Here is a 24,945-nt window from a genome sequence, read left to right as displayed (position 1 = left end):
GGAACGTAACAAAATTAACCAGTTTTATTGAGCTGTATGATGTAATGCTCTCACTGTTAGACCTCATGCCCTCTCCCCCAGAGGGATTGCTTGCCAGACCATCCGCCAAATCTGTGTCGCGTATATTGTCGGAGGTGTCGTGAGGTTCTCTGCAGGGAATCAAAGCAAATCTGGTAAAAAAAAAAAATGGACTTTTTAACATAAAGTTTTAACGTTGCTGTGCACACCAAACCGATGCACCACAGGACATGTGCACAGACGAGCAGGCAAGATGGCGGATTTTCTGCAATGTTTATTTCAGGGATGATTGAACTTTGTGATATCTCCAGGGTTGTTCTGCATTAAGCTGCAAATCTTTTGTGGATGAAGTCATTTTCTTTCATTAATTCATTTTATTTCATTAACTGCTGTGTGCGTGGTGAAGATGGGCTTTAAAGTTAAAGGGATCCTTTATGGTATGCAGTGACAGGCGAGCCAACCATTCATTATCAACCATTTAAATGGAGTGCTTGTATGAGTGCTGAAGCCACTTGCTGAGCGCCCATTGTTGATAGCAGTATCGCTCCACTTCATTCTGAGTGAATCGTTCACTCTCTGTGGACGCTTTCGCCACACCACGTCATTCAGATCAAGTGGTTCTTGCTTCGTCACCCTCAGCGAGTGGTTCGTGCTCCGTCACCCTGAGCGAGTGATTTGTGCTCCGTCCCCCTGAGCAAGTGGTTCGTGCTCTGTCACCTTGAGTGAGTGGTTGGTGCTCCGTTGCCCTGAGCGAGTGGTTGGTGCTCCGTCGCCCTGAGCGAGTGGTTGGTGCTCCGTCGCCCTGAGCGAGTGGTTGGTGCTCCGTCGCCCTGAGCGAGTGGTTGGTGCTCCGTCGCCCTGAGCGAGTGGTTGGTGCTCCGTCGCCCTGAGCGAGTGGTTGGTGCTCCGTCGCCCTGAGCGAGTGGTTGGTGCTCCGTCGCCCTGAGCGAGTGGTTGGTGCTCCATCGCCCTGAGCGAGTGGTTGGTGCTCCGTCGCCCTGAGCGAGTGGTTGGTGCTCCGTCGCCCTGAGCGAGTGGTTGGTGCTCCGTCGCCCTGAGCGAGTGGTTGGTGCTCCGTCGCCCTGAGCGAGTGGTTGGTGCTCCGTCGCCCTGAGCGAGTGGTTGGTGCTCCATCACCCTGAGCAAGTGGTTGGTGCTCCATCACCCTGAGCGAGTGGTTGGTGCTCCGTCGCCTTCAGCGAATGGTTCGTGCTCCGTCACCCTGAGCGAGTGTTTGGTGCTCCATCGCCCTGAGCGAGTGATTCATGCTCCGTCTCCCTGAGCGAGTGATTCGTGCTCCATCCCCCCGTGCAAGTGGTTGGTGCTGCATTACCCTGAGCGAGTGGTTGGTGCTCCATCACCCTGAGCGAGTGGTTGGTTCTCAGTCACCCTGAGCGAGTGCTTGGTGCTCCGTTGCCCTGAGCGAGTGTTTGGTGCTCCGTCGCCCTGAGCGAGTGGTTGGTGCTCCGTCGCCCTGAGCGAGTGGTTGGTTCTCCGTCGCCTTGAGCGAGTAGTTGGTGCTCCGTCGCCCTGAGCGAGTGGTTGGTTCTCCGTCGCTCTGAGCGAGTGGTTGGTGCTCAGTCACCCTGATGGATTGATTGGTGCTCCATTACCCTGAGCGAATGGTTGGTGCTCCATTACCCTGAGCGAGTGGTTGGTGCTCCGTCGCCTTCAGCGAATGGTTCTTGCTCTGTCACCCTGAGCGAGTGTTTGGTGCTCCGTCGCCCTGAGCGAGTGATTCGTGCTCCGTCGGCCCGAGCGAGTGGTTGGTGCTCCATCCCCCCGTGCAAGTGGTTGGTGCTGCATTACCCTGAGCGAGTGGTTGGTGCTCCATCACCCTGAGTGAGTGGTTGGTTCTCAGTCACCCTGAGCGAGTGGTTGGTTCTCAGTCACCCTGAGCGAGTGCTTGGTGCTCCGTTGCCCTGAGCGAGTGGTTGGTGCTCTGTCGCTCTGAGCGAGTGGTTGGTGCTCAGTCACCCTGAGCGAGTGTTTGGTGCGCCGTCACCTGAGCGAGTGGTTGTGAAATAACACCTGATTTCTGAGCTGTTTTCCGTATTGACGTTATTTCTAAATTACTGAGCGGTTTTTTTTTTCTTTTCTTTTTTCAACGCATCACACGCAGCTGTTTATTTATAATGCACCGTGTTTGTGGACTTATCCCTGAAACGTCTATATAAATGCAATGTTTTTTTTTTTGGTGAAAGCCATTCAAGGTTTCTGGGTTGTGTGCAGTAAGTACTGTAGTAGTTGGTAATCACACTGATTCCACCCTGCTGATTCCCGAAAAATTGCCGCATGTATGTGTGAGCGTGCGTGCGTTTTGTTCATAAAGCATAACATTCTCTCTGCTAACTCAACGACCCCCACCTCTGTGTCTCTCTCTCTCTCTCTCGCTCTCTGTCTTTCTCTCGCTCTCGCTCTCTCCCTCATTCTCGCTCTCGCTCTCTCACTCTCACTCTCTCTCTCTCACCAAATCCGGACGGTGATTATGCCTGGACGGTGTTTGTCTCCGGACGCGTCCAGCCAGTATTTATGTCTGAACTGTGTTTATCTCTGGGTGGTATTTGTAGAATGAATGGTAGAAAATGGATTTCAGGCATTATTTTGTTTCCATCTTCTCTGTTATTCCACGCAGAATAATTTTGATGAGACAGTATGAATCGTAATTAAGACTCCACCGCATATATATATATATATATATATATATATATATATATATATATATATATATATATATATATATATATATATATATATATATATATATATATATATATATATATATCGTGTCACCTCTACTTTTATTTATCTATATAGTGTGCTCGATAACACTGCACTATGTGGTCCAAGTTTGTGTTCAATGATGAGACCATTGGACGAAAGGAATTCGGATGTCAGCAGTGATTATGGGTTCTACTGCTTTGCTTCTGTGGGGAAAAGAAGTCGTTGATTTGATTCTTTCTGCTCCTTATTGTGGATGTGGGCCATGTTTGATACCTCCCAATCAATGGGAGACAACCCAAAATGAAAGATCTGTCGAAAAGGACAGACATACTGTCAGAGATGCTGACTTGTTTGTACATGTTTTGAGGAAATGGATTTTTATTTTGGATAATTTTAAAATGTAATCTTCAAATTCTTCGGATTTGCAAGTACTTTTTCTTGGAAATAATCTGAAGCCTGTTGCAACTTTTAAGAAATGCTAACGGTACAATTTGTCTTCGTGTAGTTTTCTAAGACGACATGTCGTCGATCACCTTTTGTTAAAAACGTGACTTGTATCTTCCCACATTAATTTATCCCTCCTCTCCTACCTCCAAGCATTTGTTAATGTTGTTTACCATTGGGGTGCATGCCACATGTGCAGGGGAGTGTGAGGGCATCAAATAGTTTAAATAAAAATGAGAAAAGTAATTTTTCTAACATTTTTCTAAAAAGTAACATTCTAACATTCTAACATTTTTCTAATTTTTCTAAAAAGTAAAACTAACAAATCATCTCTGGAAAGTGGATATCTGTTCCATTGCTTTTACATCTCAGTGTGACATTATTTCTAAGGAGGCCTCCCTCGCACTGAAGAGATCCATAAAAAATTGATCTCAGCAGAAGATTTTTTGCGTCATGAGTTGGATTATCGAATGTGAAAGTTTGAATGCTCATACTTCAGTTCCGGGTTGTGTTGCACATACGTGTATGGTTTTGTGTTTTTTAAATGTCCTTTGTTATGCCGCACGTTTGTTTGTTTGTCGATCGTCGAAGTAACATTTCGGGTAAATGTCAAAGCATAAGGAAGTTTGTGTGGATTGGACTGTTATAGTCGACTCCACTTGTGATGACGTCTACATTTCTGTACGTTTTTGTTCATTTTTGTACATTTTTATACATTCTTGTACAGGCGTTGTTTGTACATTTTTGTACATTTTTATACATTTTTGTACATTTTTATACATTCTTGTACAGGCGTTGTTTGTACATTTTTGTACATTTTTATACATTTTTGTACATTTTTATACATTCTTGTACAGGCGTTGTCTGTACATTTTTATACATTTTTGGCCAGGCGTTGTTTGTAAAGACCGCATTTGTATGTTTTTGTATGGACAATTTTTCCTTTTTTTTGTTTTTTTTACATTTGTACATTTTTGTACACAGTTTTTGTACATTTTTTTTAACATTTTTATACTTCTTTGTACATTTTTGAACCGACAGAATTTATACATTTTTAAACAGATTTGTACAACCAGCACAAGTGATTATCGTCCTGCTCACATGGGAATTTGTGCATTGCATTCCTCCAAGCCCATCCCTCGGTGTGCTGCAGTTGGAGAAGAGGGTGGTGGGCTCTTGACAAAGGTGGCCGAAGTGAAGGCCTGCTGGGCTGGTTAATTTGAGCGGCTGTACCAGGCTGATCCACCAGCTGTCGAGTTGGATGTCAGGAGTGTCACTATTCTTATTGCTGACCCTCCATTCAACTGTGGTCCACCTTCGTTTGTGGAAACACAGGCTGCGATGAACTGGTTGAAATGGGTTAAAGCTCCAGGGATCTGTGGCATCCATGCTGAATTTCTCAAGTCTGGTAGAAAAGTTGTACTTGTGTCGTTGCATGCAGTTATGTGCTCTATTTGGAACACAGCCATCATCTCAACTGACTGGAAGAGAGGTCTTGTTGTCCCTCTCTGGAAGGGGAAGGGTGATCGCCAGGACTGCAACAACTACCGAGGGGTGAAACTGCTCTCGATGACGGGCAAGGTCTTTGCTCGGATAATTATTGATAGGGTTCACTACCATCTGCTTGAGCACCAGCGTTCAGAGCAGTTAGGCTTTACACCAAAGAGGTCAACGATTGGCCGTATCCTGCTCTTTGAGTCCTCACCGAACGCAGATGAGAGTTTTGGCAGGGGCTGTTTGCAGCCTATATTGATCTCTGTAAAGAGTTTGATTCATTGAATTGGGATACCCTCTGGAGGATTCTTGGTCCTCCTAGGGTGCCACCAAAACTTATCGATCGGATGTCTGAACAATACTCTGGTACTGAGAGTGCTACGAGATGTGGTGGTACCATCTCTAACTTATTTACAGTTGTTACTGGAATTCGTAAGGGGTGTGTACTGGCCTCCACACTTTTCAGCACTTGTATGGACTGGATTCTGGGGAGGATGTCGGAGAGATCAAGCTGCGGTGCATCGTTTGAGAATGTCAAGATCTCTGACCTTGGTTTTGCAAACGATGCAGTCATCTTTGTGGAGACTCTATATATCCTTTTTGGAGTCCCTCGAGGTGCTGAATGAGGTGTTGGGGCCACTGTGATTTCAGATTTCCTGTGTCAAAACTAAGATCCAAGCTTTAAATTACATCTTGGATGCTGCTATCTTGGCTGTACCTGTTTGTGGTGAGGATGTTGATGTCATGGAGAGATTCACTTTCCTTGGCAGTGATATTCATGTCTTTGCTGGCTGTGAGCCAGAGGTCAACATACGTCTGGGTCGGGCCTGGGGAGTCATGGATTCACTGGATAATGGTGTGTGGCGCTGCCGGGACCTGTGCAGGACGACGAAAGTCCGAGTCTTCAGGTCCTTGGTGCTTCTAGTCTTGCTGTACTGATGTGAGACTTGGACTCTGACCAGGGATCTGAGATGACAACTTAATTCCTTTGGTACCAGATCTCTTCGGGGAATTTTTGGCTGTCGCTGGTCGGACTTTGTGTCCCACGAGCGGTTGCTGAGAAAGACTTAAATGCGATTTGTTACCTGTATCATCCGTGAGCGTCAGCTGCGGCTGTATGGACATGTGGCTCGTTTTCCTGACGCTGATCCTGCTCACCAGATTCTCTCAGCGAGGGAGCCTCGTGAGTGAAGGAGGCCAATGGGCCAAAGACATGCCCCGTGGTTGCAGCAGGTTGATCGACATCTCAAGGGGATGGGGATGGGCCAGGTATCTGCCTTGGGGTTGGCCAGACGGAGATCACTGGAGTACCGGCGGAAAGTGGACTCGGTGACACGCTGCTCCGGCGCATGCTCCCATACCTGACCTGACCTGATTACTCCACATTTTTAGACATTTGTACATCCTTGTACATTTTTGTACATTATTGGATTCACTATATACGAGATATCCCTTATTGTCGGGTTTTCCGGGTGTGTGTGTGTGTGTGTGTGTGTGTGTGTGTGTGTGTGTGTGTGTGTGTGTGTGTGTGTGTGTGTGTGTGTGTGTGTGTGTGTGTGTGTGTGTGTGTGTGTGTGTGTGTGTGTGTGTGTGTGTGTGTGTGTGTGTGTGTGTGTGTGTGTGTGTGTGTCTCTGTCTCTGCAATGCGAGGCTCCACAGCACGAACCAGCGAACCAATTTCGATGAAACTTTGCCAAAAGGTGGAATATATACTTGGAATGTGCGCCTTTGAATTTCGTTGCCTAGCAACCACCCGTTGCTGTACAGCGGCCGAAAAACCGCGTACAGTATTTTCAATACTTGTCCTTCAGTTTTGAATGTAGAGAAACGAGACTTCAGAATTAAACACTTCGAGATATTTAGAAAATTTTACTCGAGCCGATTTTTGATTGAGGTTTTATTTTTCAAATGGTAGTCCTTCAAAAATCGGGTGTCTATTTACCGTCATTTAAGGTGTGTATACAGTGTTTGTAAGGAACTACAAGGTCGTTCCACCTTCGATCTCTCCTCGATCCGAACGTTATTGACCAAAGTGAAAAGGATCCAACATGGATGGAATCACCGGCATTTCTGTCTTTGTGGATTTCTAATAATATGTTTATTTATTTACCGAAAACGATTCCACGACCCACACTCTGCCTCCAATTATTTATTTATTTTCCGTAAAGAATTCTCCACCCAAACACCACCTTCAATTATTTATTTATTTACCGAAAACGATTCCACGACCCACACTCTGCCTCCAATTATTTATTTATTTTCCGTAAAGAATTCTCCACCCAAACACCACCTTCAATTATTTATTTATTTACCGAAAACGATTCCACGACCCACACTCTGCCTCCAATTATTTATTTATTTTCCGTAAACAATTCTCCACCCAAACACCACCTTCAATTATTTATTTATTTACCGAAAACAATTCCACGATCCACACACCGCGTCCAATTATTTATTTATTTATTTACCGAAAACGATTCCACGACCCACACACCACCTTCAATTATCTATTTATTTACTGAAAACAATTCCACGACCCAACCACCACCTCCAATTATTTATTTATTTACCTAAACGATTCCACGACCCACACACCACCTTTAATTATTTATTTATTTACTGAAAACGATTCCACGACCCACACACAACCATCATTTATTTATTTATTTACCGAAAACGATTCTCCACCCACACCACCTCCAATTATTTATTTATTAACCGAAAACAATTCCACGACCCACACACTACCTCCAATTATTTATTTATTTACCAAAAACGATTCTCCACCCACACCACCTTCAATTACTTATTTATCGAAAACGATTCTCCACCCACACCACCTTCAATTATTTATTTATTTACTGAAAACGATGAAGATCCACACACCACCTCCAATTATTTATTATTTAAAGTGGGCGTGGCTTATGAAAAAATATTGTGTGGCTCAGGAGGTGTCGACAAACAAGAGCATTGAGAGAAGTTTATCGGGTTTTCCGTGTGTGTGTGTGTGTGTGTGTGTGTGTGTGTGTGTGTGTGTGTGTGTGTGTGTGTGTGTGTGTGTGTGTGTGTGTGTGTGTGTGTGTGTGTGTGTGTGTGTGTGTGTGTGCAATGCGAGGCTCCACAGCACAAACCAGCAAACCGATTATTTTTCAAATGGTAGTCCTTCAAAAGTAGGGTGTCTATTAACCGTCATTTTTTATGAGGAGTGCCAGTTGGCAAAATACGCAATAGGAAAAATCTTGCCAGGCAGAGGAACAATTGTATGTGAACCAATACGTCTTGGCAATGAATCTTCGTCGGTGGATCGGTCAGAATGAAAAGCATCGTATCCAGCGCTTCGATCCTAGCGAATCCATCGTCGCCTACCGGCTTGTTCCATTAAAAGTGAGTCCCGCAATGAAGCTGAGTCTTTGGGCCTCTCACTCAATCACCGCAGGTTGGTCGGTGGTCTTTCTGTCTTCTACCGACTCCTCTCCAGCCTTGCCCCCCCCCTGCTCTCTCTGCGATTTGTCCCCACCACATTTCCACAGGGCGCTCAAGGTCCACCAACAACCCCCTTCTGGTAAAACTACCAAAATCACGAATCACTGCTCATCTTCACTCTTTCATTCCTCTTTTTTCCCGCCTTTGGAATAAACTTCCTCACTCTATTCTTTCCCATTCTTCCCTCCAGGCTTTCAAAACAGCTGTTCACCACCATCTCTTATCTTCCCCCATCCAAATCCTCGATCTTTTCTACCCCCGATAATCCACCCAAGCCCACTTCCTTCATTTCTCCTGCTTTCCTTCCTGAAAGTCCCTGAAATGTCCATCTTCTCTTCGCCATGTTCCCCGTCCCATCCCCATCCCTCTCCCTTCCACAGTTCACCTAATGTGTTTGTTCCCCACTGTTTTGTCCCTTCCACTCCCGCCCCTCTTGTCTCATGCCTCCTTGCTGTGAGTTGTGTGTTAGCTCTCATACGAGTCTCGACCAAGGTATACAAAAAAAAAAAAAAAAGTTTTTTTTTTTTTGCCAAGTATATTTTCACTCCTTTTGTGTTTTTCTAACTCCTGTTGGACATTAAAACCATCTTGGTAATGAATATAAATTGGGTTGAGAATGTGACAGCGTGCCATTTGATGGATTATTTCGTTTCGTGGTTATCTCTTGATTGTGCATTTGTGGTGGGGGTTAAAGAGCGGAATAGTTAATTCAGAAAATACAAAAATTGGGTGAAAAAAAAAAGCCAAAACCGATGGAGTTTCGAAGATGTGTGGTAATGATGAGAACAGCGGAAGAAGGTTGTCAGTAAATCGGAGCACTGAGAGACTTGGAAAGAAGGGGCATGTGGTTTGGGGTTGAAAGGATGTGTAAGAGAGGTTGCTGGGGTGGTTTGTGAAACATGTGATTATATATGGGCCGTTGTTGGTCGGTAAGCAGAGTCGTGTGTTAATAAAATGCTGCATTTGTTCATAAAGAACTGCTCTCTCCACCTCGACCTACAATTTCAAGCAACTAGTTACAAGAGCTGGTAATTAGTGACGACCTGAACAATTACTACATTGTCTTCATAATTTGGTAACCATACAAATTTGTTTAAATTGCATGCTTTCTTTTTTATTGTTATCCATTTTTTGGGGGGTTGGGTGGATATTTTTGTTTTTCGGTGCATGTGGGTTAATTTTAACACCAATGTTGTGACATTGCTTTTCCTCTTGTGCCGATTCCATGATCATGATGCTCGGTGATGAAATACCATGACTTGCAATCATTGCATTCGATCGAACTTGCACACGGTTAATGGCCATGACACCAACCTCATCATATCGTTGATTTTATCAATTTGTTTACTCGATGATGAACGAGGTTATCTTTGGCACCTTTTTCGTTTTTGATTCCGATGCAGCCCCAAGGAAACCGCAACTTCTCACCGCTTCAGTACTGCAGTGGTTTGTACGTCATGACAAGTTCGTCCTCACGACGCATCATTGCTTTCGAACAATTATACAATTCGAAGTCACAGCAACTACAAGACGCACAACTAAAATCCATTTTCATGTCATGTCGAAAACGTCTTCTAAATGTGGCCTGACTTGTTCATATGATATTCATAGTAAACACTCCACAGCCCTTTCCTTCTGTTGTTGAGAAAGCTTTGCGATGGTTTTCATTATATATCAAGGCACACAAATAACTTGTGGATGTTCTCGAATTTCCCAACAACAACAACAGCTCATTGCCGTCTTCAAAATGATCATTTTCACAAATGCGTTACTCGATGCACTTTCCTCACCCCGACAAGCAGCCTCTGCACCCATCACGACCTCTGCTTAAAAGTTCTTTGCACAACGGTAAAGTATTTCGCTCGCTCCATCGAGAAATCGGAAAACAAATGGCAAAGGGCTTTGGACCATGAAGATTGAGCACAATCACCGGCAGTCAAATGGTAACTGAACTACCATTGGTACACGATACTCCTTGAAACATTTAGCAATAGGGTGCCACAACAGGGTGCCACATACCCAGGGTATTAACATCTGAAAACGGTTTTGTTACACATAAACTTTGTAGTGGAGACCATGAGAATTGCGTAACTTTCCATTCTGTTTGTGTGTGTGTGTGCTAGGCACGTTTTTTCTGGGAGAGATATTTCAGTTCTATGAAGGTCATTGCACTCACGACATTGCACATAATCAATGAGAGAATCTTCCCTTACGCCGCTCATTCCTACGAACATTGGAACAGCCCGCCGGAGGTGGTGAGTGTTGCTCGGACATGCATTTTCCTGTTTTTCATTGCGTTTCGAGCAGTGGTTAGAAAGGAACCTTAACTTTTGGTTTTGGATTGCCTTTTAAAGTCGAACTTCTGCATTGGTCATAAAATGTATGATGCACATGCTATATCAGTATTTTAATCGATCCAGCACCCAGGTTTGTATGGTGTTCCACCATTTCCTGGAGGTTCGGCAGGATTCATGTCCTTGTTCAAGGTGATGGGAAAACATTTTCCCGAGTTTGCAGGGTACCGGTGTTTCGTAAAATGCACACATGAGCGTTTTGAAGTGCTTAGCAGAAGTGCCTGCCTAACTTAAAGTGCCTCATTATAGCTGTGGTTTTCATACTTCACATTTCAAACAAGCCCCTTGATATCTCCCCCTAGTGTTGTGGTCGTGTTCTTTTGGCTGTGGTTTGTTTATGAATGTGTAACTTAATCTCTCCCTCCCAGATTATTTGCATCTCTGCCCACATAACCTGAGAATTGAGCTCTGGGTTGTTGCTTTGCCTTAGGCAGTCCTACTAATTTATCCCCCACTCCTTCCTCGACCACCACTACATACTCTCTTGCAACATTCCTGTGTTATTGCAAGCGTCGTGGGGTATACTATTAGACGGCATCATTAGATACACAAGGCTCTATTATTGAACATGTATTAGGGCATTTTCCCCAGGTAATGATATCTATTTTGGCCACATGTTTATGGATGAAGTCCACCAAAGGCTGTTTGAGCGCACTTTTCACCATGTGCTTCGCCGAGGAGCTCCCCGGGGCTTGAGCATCGCAGGCGGAATGCGCCCACGATCTGGTTTAGATTTTCCCGTTTTGATCTGGTTCACTTGTTCCCACTGAGAGATCGCCTAAGATGCCTGCTCCCTGTCTGATCTGCCTCTCCCCGGCAGGCTTGCCCCTATGGTCTCTCCTCCTGCTTTCCCCTCCTTTGGCCATCCTGTGCCGCTGCCCCTCCTCCCTCTTGGCCTACTCTTTAAAGCCTTGACGAATGAGCCCCTTCATTGAATGCAAGCTGGGGGTGCGAGCAACCCCAGACGGCTGCATTTGTTTTGCGTGGGTCTGTCAGCTAAAGCTGTCCTGCTTTGCCTATCCCTGGGGTTGCTGATGCTGACCCCACTTCCTGCGCCTGTGCCCCTGGCCATCTCGACGATCCACGCTGCATGAAGCATGCCCTGTTGTGGCCCACTGTACAAACCTTTAGTGCTTCACGAACAAACCTCCTCTCTTTGTCTCATACGAGCCTCAAGCTTATAGGGTGACTGTGCCAGATTATGTTACTGCCCACATCTGTTTGATCACACCTTCGCTTGGCTCTGCAAACACATGTATATGAACACTTTTATTCTTGACAATGTATGATGGGCTGCACAGTGATAAAGTGATGTTCTCTTTTGATAAAGAGTGTTCTGATAAACACTGCACAGTGTTCTCGGTGATAAAGTGATGTTAAAACATGGGAATATCTGTGTGCATCCTCATGCTGCTTCAACAGAAATTTATGGAAGCGCACATCATGGTCCTGTGTGTTGAAGCCAAGATTCCGCCACACGTCATGGATAACACGCACAACCTTTTGAGGTCACGAGAAAATGGGATGCACTTCGACAACACATGTAATGAAACGGGTCACAGGAAAGGCTAGACAGGTATTGGGTATTTAATAGCCAGACCACCTCGGTGTCGTGCAAGGTCACAAAATTTGAGCAGCTCGGTTTTAAGGTCGAAGTGTTTCAGCCAATTAGGAGACTCAGTTACTTCAGCATTATTTTCGTTTGCAATTTACAGTATGTTCATTCTGATTGTTTGAATGAAAATTGAGAAATTGCTTTCATGAAATAGAGCAATAACCCAAGTAGCAGTCTCATTCTTTATACAATATAACGAGTTAATTGTGTCTGTGCTGATCATTATGAAGCTGATCAGAAAGAGCTAATTCTTTTTAGTATGATTTATATTGTCACAGGTCAACCAGAGCTTTGCATTGTTCTTGGGGTTTCTTATTTCTTCCATCGGGACCATATTCTGTGCAGAGCGTCAGTGCTGCCAAAATAGTTTCCTGAGCTATTGGGCATAATCCTGGGCAGGTCGCCGCTCCAATGCCGGACACTCAAATGGCTCAAACATCCCAGCAAGTTGGTACTCATTTAGCCGACCTCAGAAAAAAAAAATGACAGGATGACAGGCTAAGTCAACCCCACCTGGTATTAATTCAACAACTGGGCGATATTTGAACTCGGGGCCCGATGATACCAAGCCCACCACCCTAACCATTTAGCCAACACCAGGCATATTGTTGCTGGGAGCTCTATTTTTGAAACGTGCACCAATTTGTTTGACAACTGCCAGATCACATCCACATTGGTCACTTGACTGCACCCACAATAGCACCCAGACAAAATGATATGGCCACCATCTTGGTTTTCTGGCGCGCCAACACCATTAGGCATGCAGGCCTCTGCTGATGAAACACTGTCCGGGTTTGTTGTGTCAGATTTCCATTGGCTTTGTTTGGGTCGAGTCTTACTCACGATAAGGGACCCTAAAAAATCTAATCATATGTCAACTAAAAATTATTATTCAGGTTCAATCAAGCCGGGATGCACGTGCCTCCTGAAAAAAATAGCGTTCTGTAATTTTTGAACCGCCTCAGATTGGGGTGAAACAATCCGTGATGTTGTGACGAGTCAGCTCGTTCTCGTATAACTGTGACTAGCTACTCTTATAAGAGTGTTTAAATGTGTTTCCCAATCGGCATGTTACTGGATTTTTAAAGCCAATTCACACGTACTTAACGGCGAAGTCCCGTTCCTCGAATGACCACAGACAGGTTTTATGACCAAAAGGTTTATTACAACATCGAGAGGGAAGGAGGGCGGATGACAGGGACAGACACACACACACACACACACACACACACACACACACACACACACACACACACACACACCTGAGGCAAGAGACATAAAGTAAATCACCCCTGTTCGGAATCACCATGATTCTGATCTTCCTAATATTATTCATTCAAATGGGAACACGGACAGACACAGCTCGAATCTTATTCATTCACATGGGAACGGGGACAGACACAGCTCGATCTAATATTCATTCACGTGGGAACACGGGACAAACACGGCTCGGTCTAATCTTTTTCATTCACACGAGAACAAGGGACAGACACGTCAGCTCTATCGGACGCTCTTCATTCAAATGGAAACACGGGACAGACATGGCACAAGGTTAACGAGACAGTGTAGTGAACATAATCGAGCTGTGGATAATGATTGTTTTTTTAAATTTCAGACTCAGCTTTCACCAGACAGATATGTGGGACACGAGCAAGGATGAGGGAGCTGAATGGACAGAGGAGGGGAAAATATAGATTTTGTGTCACAGGTAGTGGCCACAGTGTGGTCGTTCTTGTTTGAAGGATTGAAGGCCCATGGAGTAGTTTGTGCATATCCCATACAGGACTAATATAGGAAATGATGGAAAAATCAACAGTAAATGGAATCTTCCACACTTTCCTGTGTGTGTGTGTGTGTGTGTGTGTGTGTGTGTGTGTGTGTGTGTGTGTGTGTGTGTGTGTGTATATATGTATATGTATAGATGTATATATATATATATATATATATATATATATATATATATATATATATGTATATGTATAGATGTATATATATATATATATATATATATATATATATATATATATATATATATATATAGATATATATATATGTATATATATATTTATATATGTATATGTATAGATGTGTATATATATATATGTATATGTATAGATGTGTATATATATATATGTATATGTATAGATGTGTATATATATATATATATATATATATATATATATATATATATATATATATATATATATATATATATATATATTGTTACGAATTTGGAATTTGATTGCACTCAACATACAGGTTCCTTTAGCTCAATTATGCCGATAACTTCATGTTCCCTACAGGTCATGTGGAGGTGGGTCGGTGCGTTCAGTTTCATTGTGCAGATCACCAATCTAAACGAAATTCACCCTGTACATTCATGAGAACACACCATTGAATTTCCTGCTTGTTTCCACATGCACAAGTTGACACACCGACAGTTATTACCATTTGAAATTACCGCCGTGAAGTGGGCGTGGCATGCTTGTAATCGCGGAGGAAACGACCAGGAAACAACAAATCAAGATGGCGGCGCCCATGGTTGTCGTGTGATTTCGAGTGATTTTTGGTCTTTCAACCAGCAAATATGCGTTGTTTCATACACTTGGGCGGGAAGGATGATGAGAAAGTGACGCAATTCACGGATAAGAGCTGGCGTAAGGTATGCGAGTGTGCGAAGGCTTGGAGTGACGCCACAGATAGTGAAACTATCAACAAATGCCGTTTGCTGGCTGATCAAGTTATGAAACTGCTGCGGATGCCGGCCGTCACCTGTTCTGCTATGCGTCGTTTTGTAACAAGGATCATATAAAACGCACTGAAGCCAGGAAAAGGAAATCAGAAGCCAGCACAACTGCAGTTTCTGCTGGAGCCAGTGAGGTGGTGGGCGGACTAGAAGAAGAGGGGCACTCATACCACAACATACGTAGAAAATTCGTCAGAATCTCTGCAGAAAAGGGTGGCTGGCAAATCAGCTGGTGTACTGCCAAGAATTTTATGTCATATGCTGGAAAAAAGACAAATTCATCCGTGTCAAAGGAAAATCTCAACGTGATCAGAAAATCTCAACGTGATCTCAACCTGTCCCTGGCAGAAACACAGGATGGAGGAAAGCTGAGGGAAACTGCTGAGAAGAGGAGAGATGAACGTGATGTGAGAATAATGACAACTATAAAGGATAAAGACTGTGTGGCGCTGGCAGTTTGTTATCACCATAAATGTTATGAGTATGTGAATGACATATACCACAGACAGAGTGAAAGTAAACTCCAAACTCAGAAAGTGAACTATGACTCAACATTTGACATTTTCTGTGATAAAGTAATCCAGGTAAGACTCATTGATGGAAAGCAATCTATACATATGAAGAAGTTGTGTGAGATGTTCAATGACCCACTCAGAGTATGCGAAGGTCAGGATAAGGCCAACTACCAGACAACAAGACTGAAGAAAAGACTGCAGGAACGGTACCCAGACATGATTTTCTATCGTCCACCAAAAATGTCAGAGTGAAGTGGTGTACATGAAGGACATTGATATTGATTCTATTGCTCAGGCTGCTGTTGTTGATAGTAGCTCTACAACAGAAACAGAGTCAACGACAGAGGATGAAGCCAGCCAGGGTGCACAGCAGGGTGACTCAGACCTCAATTTACATGTTCTATACTCGGGAACACTCACGGTGAGGGATGACCTGAACAAACACCAAAGTGTGAACATTACTTGGCCCTACTTGGAAATGGTGGAGCAAGCACTCGAGCTTATATGGGCAACTCGTACTTCGAACTGGCCGAAACACCTTGCGATCACGAGAGCGTCAATGCCCTGGCACTTTGCGTACGATCACCTAAACTATGCAAGGTACTTACCCGTTTACTGGCTGGAAATGGCCGGGCAAGAGCACTCCCACTCAGACACCTATCAAGCGTTCATGGACGGCAAATGGACTGCCCAACGGCATACTCGTTATGGATTTAGTAGTGTTGCGTGTGATCAGATCATAAAGCACACTTTAAATAGGGACAGCAAGACCAGTGGAGGCATCATTGGTTACACTCAGAAAAGCACAGCTGTGAAGAAGTGGATCCTGTCCCAACCAGCACGTGCGGAAATCGCAAGGAAATGTGAGTCTATGCCGGATATCCAGACGAGCCCCGAACGAGAAAGGATTTGGATGTGTCGAGCTCAAAGAAGAACGAAGCAGTGGTGGTACAAGTGATGGACACAGTACTTCAAATGATTAACCCTTTCTCCGGCGCTCACCTTGAACTCGTCAATATTATTTCAGGTGTCATCGCACGGCCAGCCACTTCCGCAGACTTGATGAACGCGTATGTCAAGGGAGAGAATGCTGTTGTGCAATTCATGCGTGATCGGCTTCTCTCGGGTGAGGTCCCATTCTTCAGTCCGATTTTGAAGGCCAAATTGGCAACTTTCTCGAAGGCGCGAGGCAAGTCGGCAACTCCCACCAGCAGACGTCGAAGGTTGAAATTGCGAATGAACATCGTCTTTTCACATGACTGCTGTTGATTGGCGAGAAAAGCAATGGAACACTCCATGATCTGCTCGCATACCCACTGGCGAACATATCTTTCCCGCTGGCATCCGGTGATGGTTTGATTGCTAAGACGGACAAAGCCAAACTCCGCAACCATATACTGAAACTGTGGTCCGATTGCTGTGTGGACGCTCAGCCTATCCAAGGTGCAACCAATGTGGATGGAATGGCCGTTATTCAGGCGATAAAGGCTGGTTCACTGCCTAACACTTTCGGCAAACTGGAAGAGATGGTGCTGAACATCGTAGTGGCCAAACACGACATAACCAATCTTAGAGACTGGACGTGGTGTTTGATACTTACCCAAGTATCAGCATCAAGTGCCTGGAGCATGCCAGACGAGCGGGCAGGGTGGGCGATCGTCAGGTGCGAACCATCTACGGACGTGATCAAGCCCTTCCAAAACAGTGGGCCAATTATCTCCTGAGCGGAGCCAACAAGGAGGCGTTGATAGAGTTCATCGTCGAATCGTGGACGAGAAACATCTCTCCATCAAAACTGGGTGACATGCTGTTGTACGTCAGTCATGTCGGCAAATGTGAGAAAATCAAGGCGTCGAATGGTGTCATGACTGTGTCGTCAGTACCTGAACTTGAATGTGACCATGAGGAAGCTGACACGAAGCTCCTGCTACATGCCGCTCACGCGGGACAGAATGAAGAGTCGGTGCGCATAGAGAGTTTCGACACCGATGTGTTTGTGTTGGCATTGGCTCACTCGAAGTCGATTCGGGCGTGAAATTTCCATCTGGTCACAGGAAGTCCCAAGGACATTATCGTCGTTGGCATGAGGAAGCTGAGTAATGCCCTGGAAAGTTCTGTTTGTGATGCTTTGATAGGTATGCACAATTTCACGGGGAGTGATACCACCAGTGCATTCCACGGTAATGGCAAAACAAGGCCATTTGACTTGATGATGAAGAGTCCCCATCTCATCTCCTGTTTCGGGAGCATTGGTCGAGAATTCACGCCAGATCAGAATAGCATTCACGACCTGGAACAATTAGTCTGCGCCATGTACAATCAGCCGACCATGAAGAGTGTGGATGAGGCTCGCTACAAGCTGTTCTGCAGCCAGTCGTTGGGAGAACAGAAGTTGCCGCCTACAAGCGACGCTCTGATGCTGCATACAGCATTGCAAAAGAGTGAACAATCAGTCTGCGATCCACCACCACGTGACAGAGGTTTATAGAAGCCCCTTCTCCTACATTTCATGAATGGATTGAACGCAACGGAGCACTGATTGTTCACTGGCTGAACAAACCACCAGCGCCGAAGGAACTGTTCGAGGCGACGAAATGTAATTGCAAGAAGATGAAATGCGAGACCAGCCAGTGTTCTTGCCGGTCAAAGGGACTGTCCTGCACAGAGTGCTGTGGGTGTCAAAACTGCGCCAATGATGAACAGAGCCGTGCAGAAATAGAACTTATGGATGATGAAAGCAAAACTGACGATGATTCCGATGACGAACTGTGAATGTGGGTGTCACACTGCTTTTGCTGTGGTAATCTACTACACAGTAGTATTCAGGTTGGTTAGCATGTAATAGTGGACTTGAGTTTTGTAATAGCAGCAGTCAAGAGCCTAGTTCAGCAACCGCTTCAGAGCAAGAAATACTGGAGTTCTAAGACAGTAATCCTCTTGTGGCGGTTCTACTTTTCATCAGTCTGAGTCGCGCAGTCTCTTTGTCTTTGATTTAATCCGTAATAGCCAATGTAACTGTCTTTAATAGGCGCTGTAACTGCCTTTATTAGTCAATGTAACTACCTTTAATAGCCAGTGTGGCTGCCTTTTAAGCAAAAAGTTGCCTTGGTCAACTCGAAGGCCTGTCTGGTCGGTCCAGACGTTTTCGGCTGGTAAAAATATGTAACTACTTCGGTTTACGACCTTTAATTATAAACATCTTTAATAACAGTGAATAGGACTCTGTAGAAACATATTGTATCATTTTAAGACCTCACAAGAGTTTTCTTTGACCTACATATCAGTCTAACCTTGATTCTTCATTTCTGTGTCAAAATCGTGCTTTAATGTTCGGTGTATCTTTAATTGCCAAAAATGACCAATTGTGTCACATCCTCGACGTGGAAACAAGTGGATTTGGACTCGGTGTCTAAAATTATTTAAGTATGCCAAATTTCATTCAGATTGGTGATGTGCACAACGAAAATCATTTTCTGAAGGTAATAGCGAGTACCTCCACATTGTCTACTAGTAGAGGGGCAACTTAGCTAAATATAGCATAACAATTGTGCATTTTGTGAGGAAAGCACCAAATTTGACACACTCGTAGCCCATCATATTATGAACAGAATTGGATATTGGGCCATCTCAAATTCAGCCGCTGATGACTGTGGCAGCCATTTTCCACTGCCATCAAAAATTTTGAGATGGCCCAATATCCAAATCTGTTCATAATATGATACGCTACTCGTGTGCCAAATTTGGTGCTTTCCTCACAAAATGCACAATTGTTATGCTAAGTTTCCCCACTATAGATAGTTCACCTTCCATTGTTTAATGGGCTGCAATCGATTAAGTGCGCTGCGAGATTCAATTTAGTAGTTAGGGAGCGATCATAACACAATGGAGACGCCCCTCCCCCTCTTCTACGAAGAGGAAGAAGATCCCTCCCGTCCCATGATTCTTGACGTCAACAACTCCCTCCCACCCGTGGTTGAGCGGGGGATGGAGCACGAGGGCATGAGTCATGCCGGGAGTGGGGGAGGGGGCCGATAAGAATAAAGAAGAGATCCTCTGCTTTGTTCGGGCGGGCTTTCAGTAGTAGGCCTTCAGGTTCTGCTTGGCTTGGGTTAGGGTCGAGGCTTTTTGAAGGCTTTCTGCTTTGGCTGGGCTTGAAGTAAGCTTTTTGCTTTGGGCTGGCTTTTTGGTAGAGCTTTGGCTTCTGCTTGGCTTGGGTTGAGGCTTTTTGGAGAGCTTTTTGCTTTGGCCTGGCTTTTCAGCAGGCCTTCGGCTTCTGCTCGGCTCGGAGTTCTTGGTCCTCACTTTGTTCATCGGAAGAGAGTTGAGCTGGTTGCTCGGCTGGCTCTTCTTGGTTCGTAGAGCTCTTTGTTCTCCGCTTGGTTCCCGGCTTGGTGCGACTCATCGGCCTCATCTTGGAGGTGGTTCTTCGAGATAGCGACGCATCGACGGGAAGGATCGGCGCCTCGTCTGACCAGCACGTGTTCAGAAGCGCGAGAGGATTCGCTGGAGCTCGGGAAGGATTGTGGCTCACGGCGATTGGATCCAGCTCGCTCTCGCTGGAGCCTGGGTCCGAACAGCTTGAAGACCACACGAGGTGGAGAGGTTCGAGATAGGTTCTGGATTTCAGCTCATCTGTCCCTCCAAGCTGGAGTCCGTCATTAAAGGCATCAGCCACCATTTCTTGAGTGTGTGTGTGTGTGTGCGTACGTGTGTCCGTGGGCCCGTCTAATAAGTCGGAAACTGTTAAGTGCTTTGTGTGCTGTAAATGATTGTATTGCATTTCGTATAGTCGGTATAGTTCTGCTCTTATGTGCTTCCCTAGTTCCCCATTATTATTAATAAATACCTCAATTGTTCAATGTTTTCAGCTCGTCGCATCGATTCTTTCATTGACTGAGCATTTCGTGTGTTGGTAATTAGAAAGCCGTTGGTTTGCCGTAAAAGGGGGACATTCGGACCGACGGTTCTCGGCGATTAAGCCCCTCGGAATCGCGCACGGGACAGGCTCGCCTAAGCGGCTTGTTCCATACGAGTTCCGTCGAGGGTGGAATACCCCGGGAGTTGGATCATGTGGGTGTTTAGGTAAATTGAAGATTGGCAATCGACCCTACCCCACGTGGCTGCCCATTGGCGTATTTCGGTTCTTGCACAAGGACCAAGGTTCTTGCACGTCGGCTTAGGAGTTATCCGGGCGGCGATCTATATTCCGGGCGATCGGTCGGGCCGACTCGACTTGCGGCTCCGTCACAGCGGTCGGCTCGCGACCGACGCACCGGCACTGTAATAGTATATATATATATATATATATATATATATATATATATATATATATATATATATATATATATATATATATATGTATATATATATGTATATATATATGTATATATATATATGTATATATATATATGTATATATATATGTATATATGTATATATATATGTATATATATATGTATATATATATGTATATATATATGTATATATATATGTATATAAACACACACACACACACACGAAAATAAAACCCAGGTGAATTCCAAGGAACCTCGCAGCCAGGGAGAGAGACGAGCTGGGGTCGCGGTTCGGCTGGGTACCTACACTTTGGAAGGAGGGGGTGCTCCGTGGTGTGGCACCTGCTAATGGTTGTGGGGCTCGTGTCCGCGGAGGAAGTCCCAGGGCAGGGATCATGGTCGCGGACAGGACCCTGCGTGAGACCCGGTCGAGGTCGGGTGTCCTCGGTCATTATCGGAATCGAACAGACAGATCGCTCCACCAAACAGATACCGTGTCACATCCGGTCATGGCATGGAAGACGGGGAGGGCACGTGTCTTCTGTGGACAGAGGGAGGCAGCTATTTCATGGGCAGGGATGTAGCGGTAGTTCTTGCCTGTCCCAAAGGCAATCCAGAGTTCATCCACGCACGGTAGTGCCTGGGCTACCATCACCGCCAAGACGACGACGTCGGTGTCTACGGTTCGAACTTGAATCCGACGGTGGTCATGTTCTGCAGCATGGGCCACATGTAGCATGATGAGTGTCCACCTCGTCTTGACCGCATGGAACCAGAGAGCTTTCATCTTCCTGCCTTGGAAGGCAGATGACTGCTTCACCATCAGTGACTACCAGCTCCTTTGCCTCGTCATGGAAGGACTGCACCAGCACATCGGACAGGAAGGTGAAGAGTTCCACCTTGTTTGCGTCGGCACGTAGGAAACTGCCAGTTTCTTGGTATGGCTGTGGTGCTCACCACGCGCCGTCACACCCCTTTTCCTCATTTCTCCCTTGTCGCCGTCTTCAAGGAGCCATCTTTGTAGCTATCCCAAACGAGGTTGAGATGTGAAGCATGACGCAGCTGCCCCTCGACGTATGGGATGAAGACTTGGTGGGCATATTCTTCAAATGTCTTGGCAGTGCCAGGCTTCAAAATCTGCACGATGACGGCGCCGTCAAGGACAACAGAAGTTACAGCAGGTGCATCAGACTGAGCTTCAGTAACGCTTTCAAGGCACACCAGCAAGTCGCTTTTGCTACCCAGGTGTAGCTTACCTGCATCAGATAACGTGGGAGGGCATGCTTGATTTTCATGACGGAAGAACTCGTCCAGGTTCCCATCGCGGTTCTAGCAGCCTATGTAGAGCCTTGCAAATAAGGCCATATCATTCTTCACAGATGCTTCCTTTCCTTTGGGTGCTTTTGGTCTTCTGTCTGTTCCGAAGAGGGGGAGTTTGATCCTCTTTATAGGTTCGTCATTAGTCTTGGTTCTGTTGATGAGGCAATCCTTTGAGTATGCCTGAAACTGTTCTTGTCCAATCTGCTTGGCAGTGCGAACTGTTTCAATCACTGCAGGATCGGCAATCCACTTGGTGTCTCGGACCAGCAAATCTGGACTATCCTCCTCGTAGGGATTCCCCAGCTCTTCAATGACAGCCACAAGTGATTGTACATCTTTGGCAAATGCTTCCTGTGCACACGGTGTTTCTTCATGGTGACATGTCTCCTCATTAGCATTTGGATGCATGTTCGCCTCCTCAAACTCCATGATCACTCTGGCCACCTCGGGTGCGGCGACCATCCAGCGCCTCAGAGCACTGGGATTGTCCGTCAGGCCAACGGCACCTCCGTCACCCTTGACACGGGCATTGTTTTGTTCATGCGCTTGGTCAAGAGGAATTGCTGAGAATGCCCTCTTGGTCTTTTGCACTGTGAAGTGGCCTGCCTTGAACTCATTGTAGATCTCTGGGTGCTGTTGTGGAAGTTCTGCCATGTCACGCAGATGGACCGGTATCCAGCGGGCATAGTTTATATGGTCCAGCGTGATGAACCAACCAAATGACCATTTTTCCCCAATACAATGGTTGGAAATATAATAAATCAACACAAATGACATTTGTATTGTTTTCCTTTGTAAATGCACATCACATGGAGTATTTATCACCTCTGAGAAACCTACAAAGAGAATAACAATGACAGATATCCCATGTTGTTAAAGTAGAATGGCGGCGATTTTGGAAAATGGCCGCCAAAGCTGACCAAGGCAAAATCTCGAGTGGCTCCATATCCAGAATTGTTCAGAATACATTAGTCAACATATGCACCAATTTTGGTGCTTTTATGAAAAGTCGAACAATTGGTTTGCTATGCTGCAGTACGACTAGAAACACATACTTACATATATAACTGATCTATAGGGACTCTGGCTGTTGTTTGCTCATGGCGTCAAGATTCGCAACAATATATATATATATATATATATATATATATATATATATATATATATATATATATATATATATATATATATATATATATATATATATATATATATATATATATATATATATATATATATATATATATATATATATGTATATATATATATATATATATATATATATATATATAACCGGGCGTTGTGGCGTGCGCCTGTAATCCGGCTACTCGGAGGCTTGGGTTGGAGGATCGCTTGAGGACGGGTGCTCTGCACTGGGCCGCGCTATGAGAGGGTGTAGGGCAGCCCGGAATCATGGCGAAACCCAATCCATATCCCTGTGTCGTAAGAGGCGACCAGGGTTGCGTCAGGAAGGGCATCCGGCGTAAAACCTCTGCCAAATCAGTATGCGGATCATAACGGATGATCCGCTGTGGCGACCCCTAACGGGAGCAGCCGAAAGACGAACAACAACATATATATATATATATATATATATATATATATATATATATATATATATATATATATATATATATATATATATATATATATATATATATATATATATATATATATATATATATATATATATATATATATATATATATATATTTTGTTACGGCTGTGGAAATTCGCAAATCACCATTCAGGTCCCGTAGGTGAGATATCTCTGAAGTACATGTGTAGTTAGCCCCAAACCCGTTGTTTAGAGGGAAATAATGTGATTCATTCGGGCTGCGACGCTTTGAGATAGCCGTTTTTCTGTTCTATCTTTATTTTGAACCAACCACGCTCCAACCATCAGACAACAACAACAACAACAACAACAACAACAACAACAACAACGCCAACAGCCACGACCTTTACCTTCACAACTCGCTCCCGCAAACATCGCATCACCGCCATTCCAAACGGCACCATGGCCATCGGCCACCGCCGGAAACCCTCCACCACCTTCACCTCCCTCCTTCTATAGCCATTCCCGCACCACCTGTGAGCACCGAGCGTCGGGCTGTCCTGGGCCCGTACAAGATACGCGCCGAGCCGCGAGTGCAAATAGCGGCCTTTCCAAGGAGAATTCGGATCAGGAATGCCACACGCCCACTTCTGATCCGTCCAATTAGGAAGCGCGGGGCGGCTTGGCCCCGCCTCCAGGCGCGTCTGTCTGGAATCGAGATATGCAAATTCTAGGATCAAGGGAGATTCACGCCCCTTTTCCTCCGTCCAATCGGCGAGCGTGGCTCCGCCCTTGAGGAGATCCTGATCCGGAAATGTGCATATTGTTTTCTCCTGCCAGCCTATAAAACGGCGAGCGTGAGGCGAATGAGAAGAGTTGTTGCGCAGAGAGTTAGTTTTTAGTTGGAGTTGTTGCGAGGCAGTCAAGTCGGGTTGGAGAGCGGAGTGGAGTCGGGAGGCGAAGGCGTCAAGGTGGTTTTCTGCAGTCGGCTGAGGAGAATTGGGGGAAGAGTCCAAGGAGCTCTGGTCCGAGGCAGGGAAGACGGCGGTCGGCGACGAGGTCGCGGTGGGATCGCTCGTCGCGGGACCCAAGCCAGCCAACCATTCTCCTTCCCCCAGGGCATCAACATTTCCACCCCTTTCCCCCGCGCTGAGATAGTGCAAAAAGGGGGCCCCGTTCCCACCCCACTCCAAGCGGTGCCAACGAAACCCGCGAAGGAGCACGAAGTCGGGGCACCGCCGCGCAGCCACATTTGCGGCTCATCACGAGGATGCGGGTAGGACCCCCCCCCCCGGTCTCGTGGACCTGACCGCTGCTTCAGGTCCTGCGCACACATTGGCCTACGGGCCCGTCTGCCCCCCTTGCCTATGAGGGTGGCTTC

At 45.4% G+C, this 24,945-nt stretch overlaps 1 protein-coding gene across 1 annotated transcript in view; it reads left to right on the top strand.

The window, feature by feature from the left end:
* LOC147025686 (exostosin-2-like) overlaps nt 1–24,945 on the top strand; it is a 127,343-nt gene that overhangs the window by 10,308 nt on the left and 92,090 nt on the right. The window contains exon 2 of the mRNA XM_085880359.1: nt 10,287–10,418. Within this exon, the coding sequence (XP_085736485.1) occupies nt 10,287–10,418 (132 nt within the window). The remainder of the gene's footprint in view (nt 1–10,286; nt 10,419–24,945) is intronic.

This window comes from Eptatretus burgeri, chromosome 5 (genome assembly GCF_056783735.1).
Source record: "Eptatretus burgeri isolate ZD-2024b chromosome 5, Ebu_testis_v1, whole genome shotgun sequence".
NCBI lineage: Eukaryota > Metazoa > Chordata > Myxini > Myxiniformes > Myxinidae > Eptatretus > Eptatretus burgeri.
The sequence above is the reverse complement of the archived record's forward strand: the minus strand, read 5'-3'. Positions and strand labels throughout refer to the sequence as shown.